The sequence below is a fragment of the Leptidea sinapis genome, chromosome 20 (genome assembly GCF_905404315.1).
Source record: "Leptidea sinapis chromosome 20, ilLepSina1.1, whole genome shotgun sequence".
Taxonomy (NCBI): Eukaryota; Metazoa; Arthropoda; class Insecta; order Lepidoptera; family Pieridae; genus Leptidea; species Leptidea sinapis.
In genome coordinates, this window is record NC_066284.1 from 14043479 (window position 1) to 14055086 (window position 11608).

Below are 11608 nucleotides of genomic sequence, written 5' to 3' on the forward strand. Positions count from 1 at the left end.
TTTACAAGTGGATCGAGTTTGTCATCAATTTTTTTCATAATTTGGTCCGTGTGTTCCCGTAACTCAGTTTTCATTTTTTCAAAGAATATTAGTAAGTTATCATTCATTTCGTTCTCAGTTTAAATTCCAAGTCAAGTCAAATATATAAACAGTGTGGCTTACTTGATTTATAATATTATAATTATAATATTATAATGTAGGCAGGCAAGTACCGTGCCAGTTGCGGTAAACGCAGCACGGCGTAGTAAACGCAGCACGGCGTTGTAAACGCAGCACGGTTATCACAGGTACGCGGCGATGATTCACACTAGCTACCGAATCAATGTTGAGGGTAGGCTTAAATTGCACGGTTATTGTCACTTGTTATTATGCTGATAACTGTTAAATTACTAAAACTACTTCAAATACCTAAACACTTTAAATTACATATTTTATAGTTTTAATAATAAAAGTACAATTTTTTAACATATAAATCTTCAAAATCGACAAAAATAAGAGTATCTTAACTCAGTCATAAAGAGCTAATATAATAAACCTGAAGGGCTTTCCAACTTGTTTTTAAATTTACAAAAATAAAAATCTTACACAAATCATAGCTGCTTAGTAAGTATACAATGCTATATGAACATTCTAAAGCTAACACATTAATAAAGATTAACACATTAATTTTTATAATCACCTGTAACACTTTAACATATCTGAGAATCAAATAATATAATAATTAATGTTTTTATAGCTAACATAATATTGAAAAGTAAAAATATTTGTTATCTTTGCACTTTTAAGAATTTGCCTATAACTTATAAGTATTGTTATTATTATTTATTGTTTCTTATTAATTCGAAACAATATAAGACTACGTTACCTTAGCAATTACTTATATTTTAATGTTTTAAGTTTAAAGTATTAATTTTAAAAGTACAAGTTCCTATAAATCTTGAAAACCAATATTGGTACTTATGTTATAATGAGCTATTATTGTAATAAGCCTGAAAGGTTTTCGATTTATTTTTATAGACACAACAATATTACAAAGTTACAAAAGCCACTAACAAATTAGATTAGAATATTGCTATAGAAACCTTTCAAACTATAATGATGTATACATTTTCACATAGGAAAACTATTATATAACTGAAATACGATAACATTTTATTTTTCAAGTAGTTTACTGTAACTGTAATGTAAGTTGTACTGTAACAAACTAAATAACTATTTATTTTTAATAATAATATTTCAATAATTTCAATACAATGTAAACAATTTAAAATGAAAATAGTTATATATCATTATTTATAACTAAGCACCGCGGGTTCCTCAACAATATGTCACGCTCAGGCGGGCTATGGAGTCCCACTTTCGCCTGACCGGACACTCGCACTTAAAGCCCCATGGTCTGTTTTCTCCAGGCCAGCGCTCCGGCAATTGAGGCAGCATGGTTGTTCTCCCACAATATAATGAGGGCAATCGTGTCGTAGGTGAGGGCCACCACAGTGACTACATAGGCTATTAGCTTCTTTGCAGTTTCGTCGACCGTGTCCAAATCCAAGACAGCGGGTACATTGGATGACCGGCGAGAAGTCCTCCACCGTTGACCGCTTGAGGTCAATGTGGACTGAACCTTCCGCCGTCACCCGCTGCCACAGCTTTGGAGCTACGCGCATAACGATATGGTTTACGTGAGGGTTGCGGCACCGTCTTCGAAATCGGATCTCCATTATTTGCTCCTCTTCTGAGAGCCCAGAAAATAACCATTTGTTTTGTGCTGTCAGGGCCAAAATAACATCTTCGTCCTTAAGGTCTGACAGGACATCCTTAATAATAATGAGAGGGTTCTTCCCCTTTACTTGCTGGTAAGTGAGTGTCGGGCTCTCTTTGAGTCGGCCGGTCACAACTTCCACCTCTTCCCTCGATCCGCATGTGATCACAACGCGCTGGTTTCGTACCCTGCGGACACTATCGACTCGGGCCCCAGTTTTAATTGGATCGACGGCCACCCTAATCTTTTTGAGCACGCTCTCGCTCGAGTCGTCTTGAGACGTGCTCCCTACGATTATTGCGTGACCGGATGTGGCCGGAGCTCGTGCTACAACGTCCGCATAGGTCGGCGATACAGCGATTTGCGGCGGTGTCTCGAGAAACCGCGTTGTTTGTGAGGCGATGCGTTCAATATCTTGTTGCAACTTGTCGCTCTTGACATTAAGGGCCTTAACACCTTCTAGTAGGTGATCCAGATTTTTGGGGGTGGTTCCAGCCTGGCTATCATCTTGAACCATATTTTCCATATCTTGTTTCATTTTTGTCATTTCCCTCTTTAAAGCTAAGTTTTCGCTGTTTACATCTCTAATTAAGTCATAAAACAGGTCCAAGGCATCTTTGATGATCTTTTTAGTTGAGGACGGAATATTCCAAGATTCATCTAACTTTTCAATTACGGCGTTGTATGACTTTCGTGCATCACTTGGTGACCATTTCCATACAGGACGCGAAGATTCTCCCAATTTTTCCGTTGGCGTTTTTGGCGAACTAAGCGGCATTTTATCAGACGACATTTTAATATTCAAATATTTTCTAACTGATATATGTATGTAATATATTGATGTAATACCAAATCTTTTTCTATTTCCCGTATCAACTATAACGCCATCAGTACTAGTAATTGTTTTCTGGTATATACTCTGTGTCAATGGCACCTCCCTTTGGTTAACTACTCTGTGGTTTGACGACGGACAAACAAGGAAATGGCGGCGGTAGTGTCAATTGATAGATTTTTTATTTTTTAAGTTTAGTACTTACACGCCTTATGACTTCGTTTTTCACAATTACAATTAAATAATATTAATTTAATTTTTTCATTCAATTTAAATTCCTTATTCCTCCACTTTCTACGAAAATTTAATTAAAAGTCACTAAAAGTTCTTGTTATTTTATAAGCTAATGGAGAATGTTTTGAAATGTATGATTGAGCTAGCAGTCAATGTAATATTTACACATAAATGTTAATTTATTTACCAATTTAATAGTTAGGAATAACATCAGTTGATTACGACAACACAACACATTAAACAATTTCGTAAACTGAATTATTCAGAAGCTTTCTGAAGCTGTTTTCTTGTCGAAATGCACTTATTTGCTTGACAACACACATATAAAGAACATTTACTTAACTTAACTTATTATTTCCAACACTACGATTTTTATTTAACTGAGCAAAAAATTTGTATGCACTCAGCACGGCGTGAGTTGCGAAACTGGTTAGGTTAGGTTAGGTTAGTTTTTTTTTTTTTTTTGACTACTAGGCCTACCTCCCTGGCAGCTTTCGCTCCAGGGCCGAGGAGCTACTAGTTAACAGCTTTCTCCCTACCATTGAGCTGTAGGGGATGAAGGTGGGAGTATTTTATTTACATCTACATTTATTACAAACTTATTATCTACTTAATTAAATACATTTTTTTTTCAGTTCTTAGGCTACTACTATGTATTTATATTACAATTCAATTTGACTATTATTTGTCTTACTATATTACAATGACTTAATCCTATCTTACTCTAGGCACACACACAATCAATCTTAGAGGCTAAGGTTTGTAAAAAGGTCCCTATGCTGAATCATAGGGAACCAGGCTTTAAAAATGCCTTGCTATATTTTAAATTACATTATTTAAGCCTTGTGTTATTTATTCTATATATACAATTAAATCTATTTTGCTTACAAACACAATTACATTTTTACATTCTTAAAATTTATATTGCTGCCGTTCTTTGGCAGCACATCTACCAAGATTTTGAGGCAAAATGCCTCAAAAAGTCTTCTGTGGCCAGACAAAAATATGGGGAGGTTGGCCTCCAGTACGGCCACTCCACTCTGGACCTCAAGATCGTATCTCCACCGACCGAACCTAGGGCATTCGAGCACCAGGTGCATTGCGCTTTCGTCCGTTTGACCGTCACAAATGCACACTGGGCTATCCTTCAGTCCGAACCGGTGGAGATACGCCGAGAAGCCACCATGACCCGTGATGACTTGGGCCATCAGAGCGGAGAAGGGTGCCTCCCGCACCAGCTTATAAGCCGTCGCGACGTCTGGCAAGAACGCCTTTGTGACACTTGCGGTTTGACCCGCAGTGTAACGCTCCTGCCAGACGCCGAGGGTCCTGGCTCTTATTCCACGGCGAAGAGTCGAAACCGGCACTCCGTCGTACGCAGCCCTCTGTTTCGAGTGGAGCGCCGCATCCTTCGCCAAGTGGTCAGCCCTCTCGTTCCCCTCAATACCTACATGCGCTCTGACCCAGCGGAACCGAATGGTTTTACCCATATCTCGGGCCCGCCGAATCAGGGTTTTGATTTCGAAGGCTATCGGGTTGAATGAGGATCGATCCCTTAGCAGCTCCAGCGACGACCTGGAGTCACTAAGAATCTCGACCCTCATGTCGGGCATCTTCAAGATGTCCTCGATAGCCTTCGAAATTGCGCACATTTTGGCCTGAAAGACGGAGCAATAATCCTCTAATTTGAGTTTCCTTGCTCTGATTTCCAGGCCTCGCCGCCTGTATGAAATTCCGGCTCCAACCCTGCCCTGTATCTTGCTGCCGTCGGTGTAGACCTGCAGATAACCCTCTCCTTCTCCTTGGTCATCCTGCACTTCTACCACGGCGGTTTCGGCCTGTGTCTCCTCGAGGCAACAGAATTCTACCTCAGGAGCGAGGGCTGGATGGGGAGCATCCAGGAAGCTAACCCGCTGTTAGTTCCTTTCGGAACTTATCCCAGTTTACCTTTCTAGTGTTGTAAGCCCGAGTGGTTGGTGCTGGGCCAGATGCTTTCGCACGACCTGTGCGAAGGCCTATCCTTAGGGCATTGTGATCGGAACTGACATGTCTGGGTCCAACCTCCAGGACTCCATCCTTGACAGGATACTTTGGCTGCACACCGTGTTGTCGACTCTGCTTGTGCAGAGCCGACCTTCCCGAACAACCTGAAATGTGGGTTCGGTCCCAGTGTTTAGGATGTGCAGCTCGTTGTCATCAAAGTACCCTGCCAATTCGGTTCCCCGGTGGTCCTCGAGCGTGCTACCCCACCAGGGGCTCCACGCATTAAAGTCACCTCCGATCACAACACTAAAGGTTCCCAATTTGGATCGGACGCTGGATAGACGTTCCAGGTATGGGTCCAGGGGCTTATCCCCTACCAGGTAGGCGGATACTATCCCAAGTGTCCAGTCGGAGAACTCAATGGTGATTGCCACTATGTTCTCCGACTGGAGGCTCGGGTCACACCTAACCTGGAGGTCTTTATCAAAGACCGCTATTGCGGCCTTTGCGGGATTGATTCTACTTGTCCCCTGGTCCATCTGATAGACGCGGACCCCCGGATACCGCTTCAAGGCACCTTGATTACTTGTGTAGGGTTCCTGCAGCATTGCCAGGCTCACCTTCTGGCTGACAGCTTCAGCCATCAGCTCATCGGTTGCCAATCGCTTCCGCTGCAGGTTTACCTGTATCATGTGCCTTGAAGCAGCATCCCCGAGCCTACGACCGCCTGGAAACACAACCGCGGCAATATATTAGCAATAACACACGCCAAGGCGGGCAATGGCATCCCATTTCCGCCTCACCGGACAGTCACTACTAAATGCACCGTGGTCGGTCTTATCCAGCTTTGCGTGTCTGCAGTTTACGCAGCTGGGCGGCTCCCCCGTGACATAATCGGGGCATTCGGACCTTACGTGTGCCCCCCCGCAGTGACGGCAAAGGTCCGAAGACTCCTTGCAGTGACGCCGACCGTGTCCGAATGCTAAGCATTTCGAACACTGTATGACGGGCGAGAAGTCTTCCACTTTAGACCGCTTAAGGTCCCTGTGGACAGATCCCTCGCCCGTCAGAGGGCGCCAGAGCGGAGGGGCCACCCGCAGGACAACATGAGTGAGGTGCGGATTGCGGCACCTACGGCGAAAACATGTTTCTACCGTTATGTGGTCTTTTTGGAGGCCTGTAAAGAGCTCCCGATTCTGTGCTCTTAGGGCTCCGATGACCTCCTCATCCTTGAGGCAAGCGAGTACGTCCCTGATGATTACCATCGGGTTCTTACCCTTCGCCTCTTGGACTTGGAGGCCAGAGTTGGCCCCGAGCCGGGTCTTTACAGCCTCCACCTCACTTTTGGTGCCGCAAGTGAGCACCACCTTCTTATTGCGCACTTTGCGGACGCTATCCACCTTGGCGCCAGTTTTAGTAGCGTCAACGGCCACTCTTATTTTAGCGACAACGTTGTCGCTCGAATCCTCGGGCGACTTACTTGTCACCACTATTGAGTGGCCGGACTTCGCTGGCGCCTTGGCGGCCATTGCTGCATATGAAGGTGGCACTTGAGCCTGTGTAGGCTCCTCCCGGAGCTTCGTTGTTTTAGCCCCCAGAGCTCGCACCTCAGCAAGCATGTTAGTTGCCTCCTCACGCATTGATTTTAATTCTCCCAGCAGGGAGCCCAGGTCCGCTGCGGGTGGAGAGGGGAACAGTTTGACCTGCTGGATAAGGTCAAATTCGACTATTTTGCGAAGTGCCTCCAGCTCCTTTCGCAACTCCGCAGTCTGTCCACTCACGTCCGCCCTCTCCAGCCGCTGCGTAAGGAGCATGACCTGCTCCGTGTGGCTGGACTCCCTCCTCGAGATGTCCTCTGCGTGGCGTCTCTTCATGTTAGCGACCTCTAATTGGAGGTCGCGCCGTACACTATTAACGTGAAGTGTAGCCTCATATAAAAAATTGAGGCCCTCCACTACGGTTTCTTTAATAGAGCCCTTAAGATTTCCGGATTTCTCCAGCTCTTCCTTCGCCCGCTGGTACACGCGGTTCGCATCTTTAAGGAGGGTTGCGGTTGGGCTCACGGGCTCCCCAGTGCAGGTGGGACGTCCTCCCGATGGCGGAGTGTGGTAATCCGCCTCCCATTGGAGCGCTTGCGCCAGTTCGGCGCTGCCGGGCTTACTGCCCGAGCCCGCACCGAAATCGGGGGGGTGATTAAGTGGGTTAGTACATAGAGATAACCAGGGCGTTAATGGTAAGTAAGGGTGCAGGATTATACGTTATAGGGTATACCTCAGGCCTCAGGTGTTTGTCGCGGTGTATTTAGACGACTGCCTTGTTCCGTTTGTCGGATCTATATTTTCACTGGTTGGTGTATCAGTGGTGCAGAGTATTTCAGGGTGACGGCTGTCAGATGTCAATGTTGCACTGTTGTGATTAGATAGATCAACGACCCGCACCACGAGTGTCGGGGGGTAGGCCGAGTAGGAAAAAAAAAAAAAAAACCTAACCTAACCTTATAGTGTTTTTGTACGCCCGGGGTGACCTTAGCAATACGCTACGGTAGATCTAGCGAGTTCATCCCATTTTCGCCGTAGGGGACAATCCAGGCTGAATGCATTGTGGTCGGTGCGATCTAATTTTGCTCTGACGCAGTTTTGACATTGGGGTGGGACACCCGCCAACCGATCCGCGCATTCACTCCTGAGATGTGGGTCGCCGCAATGACTGCATAAGTCCGCTGCTTCCGTGTAAAAACGCTTTCCATGGCCGTAGCCCAGGCAACGCGTACACAAAACCAGCGGGGTCTGATCTTCGACCCTCACCCGTTGCAGATCAATATGCAGATACCCCATCCCGGTGGCTCTACCCCATATTGTGGGAGATACGCTTATCACGACATTATTCGTGTGAGGGTTTCTAGTCCTCCTCCTGAACTTGACCTCCACCCGCTCGTCCCCTTTTTCGAGGTTTTGAAAAACGTCCCTATTCTGATTTCTCAGGGCTCTGAGTATGTCTTCGTCTGTGTTAACCGATAGAACACCCTTGAGGATCAGAAGTGGGTCTTTGTTTCTCATCTCCTCGACGGTGAGATCTACCCTTTCCTTCTCCAACCTGTTTTTGATCTTGCTCCTTTCTTCCTTCGTCTCAAATCCCATTATGATTTTTCTATCTCTCGCTTTTCTAACTTTCTCAACTTTGACCCAGCCCTCTTTTGCGTCGAGCGCCTTTCTAACCTTTTCCAATACTGCTTCCCCTGTTTCCGTTTCGTCTTTTGAAGTTACAACGATTGAGTGTAGAGTGTTTCTTGCGGATTTAGGGGTCCCAGTTTGGTCGCAGCTACTGCCGCATACGTTTGAGGCGCCCCCTTCTCTATAATTTCCTTTTGTTTCAACAGGACTTGTTTCAAGTCCTTCAGAGGAAGAAGTTAGCGACGAATGAGCTTTTACTTGAAGCCTCAAAGCGCGGAATTGCAGTGGCGCTCCTCCAAGAACCGTATGTTGGTGCTGAAAAGGCGATGAGAAGTCAAAGAGGGGTACGCGTCTTTCAGTGCTTTGAGACGGAGGAGGGGACTGTCAAGGCGGCTGTGGTGGTCTTTGACCATAACCTCAAAATAATACAGTACCCTTAACTCACCACGCATAACATCGCAGTGGTGGGGATCCAGACCAGCGCCTGGAGGATCGTTCTTGTCTCATATTACTTTGAGCCAGATCAGCCCATACAACCTTACCTAGACAAGCTGAAAGCTATTGTCGAGGAAGTGGGGCCTGGGTTCATGATACTTGGGGGAGACGCTAACGCCAAAAGTCCATGGTGGGGAAGCCTTACGGAAGACCTAAAGGGTGAAGAAATGTCAGGCGCTCTTGGAGAGATGGGCCTTAACGTCGTTAACCAAGGGGAAATTCCGACCTTCGACACCATGAGAGGGGGTCAACGATACAGCAGTCACGTCGACATTACCGCGTGTTCAACAGATATCTTGGACTTGGTGGACGACTGGACAGTAGATGAAGGTCTCACGAGCTCCGACCACAATGGCATTCTATTCAGAATTCTTCTGAAAAGATCCAAAGGCATGGAAATACAAAGAACAACCAGATTGTTTAATACGCGCAAAGCTAATTGGTGTGATTTTCATTTGAAGCTTAGCCAATTAATGCTAGAAAACGATTTATCCATTAATACAATAGAAAAAATCACAACAATAGAGCAAATAGATTTAACCGTCACTAAATATACCAAATTAATTACTGAAGCTTGTGCTCAATCAATGCCTTTGAGAAAGTGCACGGAGATTCTGAGAGTGCCATGGTGGTCCGAGAAACTAGAGAAACTGAAAAAGGAAGTCGCCACCAAAAAGCGAAGGATTCGATGTGCTGCACCAGTCCGAAGGCCGAAGGTCGTTGAAGAGTACCTAAAACAAAAAGAGGAATACGAACGTGAGGCTATCAAAGCGCAGGTAGATAGTTGGAAAGACTTCTGTGCTAAGCAGGATAAGGAAGGAGTCTGGGACGGCATCTACCGAGTGATAAGGCGAGTAACAACAAGGAAGGAAGACCTGCCGCTAGTCAGAAATGGAGAAGTGATGAACGCAAAAGGCTCTGTAAAGCTTCTAGCGGAAACATTTTATCCAGAGGATGACATGAGCTGCGACAATACCGAGCATCGCGAAATAAGGAGAAGGGCAGACCTGGTGAACTTTGGCGAGCAAAATGGAACTTGCGATCCACCGTTCACGACGCCCGAACTCTTGCAAGCTTGCAGGTCTTTCAATCCAAGAAAGGCCCCAGGAGCAGACGGCTTTACAGCCGATATTTGCTCGTACGCTATTAAAAGTGCGCCCGGTGTAACCCTTTCTTTACCAAACAAATGTTTGCAGCTTCATTATTTTCCTGAGGCTTGGAAGGAGGCCATAGTACTTGTACTAAGGAAGCCTGGGAAGAGTGATTATTCATCGCCAAAGGCCTACAGACCCATTGGTCTCCTGCCTATACTTGGGAAAGTTTTTGAAAAAATGTTGGTGGCCCGACTCAAATTCTACCTGATCCCTAGGATGAGTACTCGCCAGTACGGATTCATGCCACAGAAGAGTACCGAGGACTCCCTCTATACATTAATACAACATATAAATGCAAAGCTCGACAAAAAGAAAATAATAACGCTTGTATCACTGGATATAGAGGGAGCCTTCGATAGTGCATGGTGGCCAGCCATAAGAGTCCGACTGGCTGAGGAAAACTGTCCATTGAATCTGAGAAGGGTCATCGACAGTTATCTGGAGAACAGAAAGGTCAGGGTGAGGTACGCAGGTGAAGAACATGCTAGAGCCACAAAGAAGGGATGTGTCCAGGGATCCATAGGAGGTCCCATACTCTGGAATCTCTTGCTGGATCCCCTTCTAAGGGATCTAGAGTCCGGGGGAAACTACTGCCAGGCTTTCGCAGACGACGTCCTGCTTGTTTTCGATGGTGACACAGCATTGGAAATAGAACAATCCGCCAATGCCGCCCTTGAACGCGTTCAGACATGGGGTGTCAGAAACAAACTACGTTTTGCTCCGCATAAAACCAATGCGATGGTGCTCACCCGCAAGATTAAGTGTGACACCCCGCGACTGACTATGTGTGGTATCGGCATAACAATGGTAATGGAACTTAAAATCTTGGGTGTCACCATCGATAACAAGCTGACCTTTAACTCGCATGTCGCCAGCGTATGCAGGAAGGCCCTGGGGGTGTACAAAAAATTAGCCAGAGCCGCCAAAGCTAGTTGGGGTCTCCACCCCGAAGTCATAAGGATAATTTACATGGCCACCATAGAACCAATTATCCTGTACGCCTCCAGCGTGTGGGCTTCAGCAGTCAAAAAGGTAGGAATTAGAAAACAGCTGGGAACGGTTCAGCGCGGAGTCGTTCAAAAAATGTGCAAGGCTTACCGAACCGTCTCCCTAAATTCCGCGCTACTGTTAACCGGGATTCTTCCACTCGACCTTCGAATACGTGAGGCAGCTTCTTTGTATGAGATAAAAAAGGGTGGACCGTACTACAAACTCTGTGACAGAGAGGTAGAGCGTGTTGCCTCCGCCAAGGAAACCCCGCATCCTGCCCTGCATATTGATCTGGAGCTCAAGAGTCTGAAGGACCAAGAGCAAATTGACGCCCAGATGGAACATGATGTTCGTATCTTCACGGATGGTAGTAAGATTGAGGGAAAGGTTGGCGCCTCCTTATCCTTTTGGAGTGGAAATACTGAGACCAGGACCCTCAAGCTTGCTTTACCAACGATATGCAGGGCAACCAGAGAGATCGTGTCGACCGTAGGGCAAACATTTGGAATACTAAGTGATTCCATGGCAGCCCTCATGACTATTGCCAGTTACGGTTCTCTACATCCCCTAGCCGTAGAAGCCAGAGGAAACTTGAGATCTGCATTCCTCCAGAGCAAAACTGTAGATTTGTACTGGATTAAAGCCCACGCAGGTTTGACAGGGAATGAGAGAGCCGACGAACTGGCAAAGGATGCAGCCTTAAATTCCAAGCGGAGGCCGGATTACGACCTGTGTCCGATCTCATGCGTTAAGCGTAACCTTCGGGAAGACACTCTTGATGAGTGGAACCAAAGGTATAAGGGCGAGGAAACAGCCTCAATTACTAAAATCTTTTTCCCGGATGCAGTGGAGGCATACAGACTAATCAGAAAGCATACGCCAACGAACATCACAACACAAATAATGACTGGGCACGGTGGGTTTTCTCAGTACCTAAACCGCTTTGGATGCAAGGAGAGCCCGTCGTGTGTCTGTGATCCCGACGAGGCAG

The 11608-nt window shown here is 45.9% G+C and overlaps 1 protein-coding gene across 1 annotated transcript; it reads right to left on the reverse strand.

The window, feature by feature from the left end:
* Positions 1 to 1343: 1343 nt before the first annotated feature.
* Positions 1344 to 10494, reverse strand: LOC126970360 (uncharacterized). The gene is made up of 3 exons (XM_050816213.1): positions 10482 to 10494; positions 6757 to 6843; positions 1344 to 1729 (listed from the first exon to the last, which is right to left on the reverse strand). Exons 1-3 carry the CDS (start codon positions 10492 to 10494, stop codon positions 1344 to 1346), a joined length of 486 nt encoding a protein of 161 aa, XP_050672170.1.
* Between the last annotated feature and the right edge of the window lie 1114 nt (positions 10495 to 11608).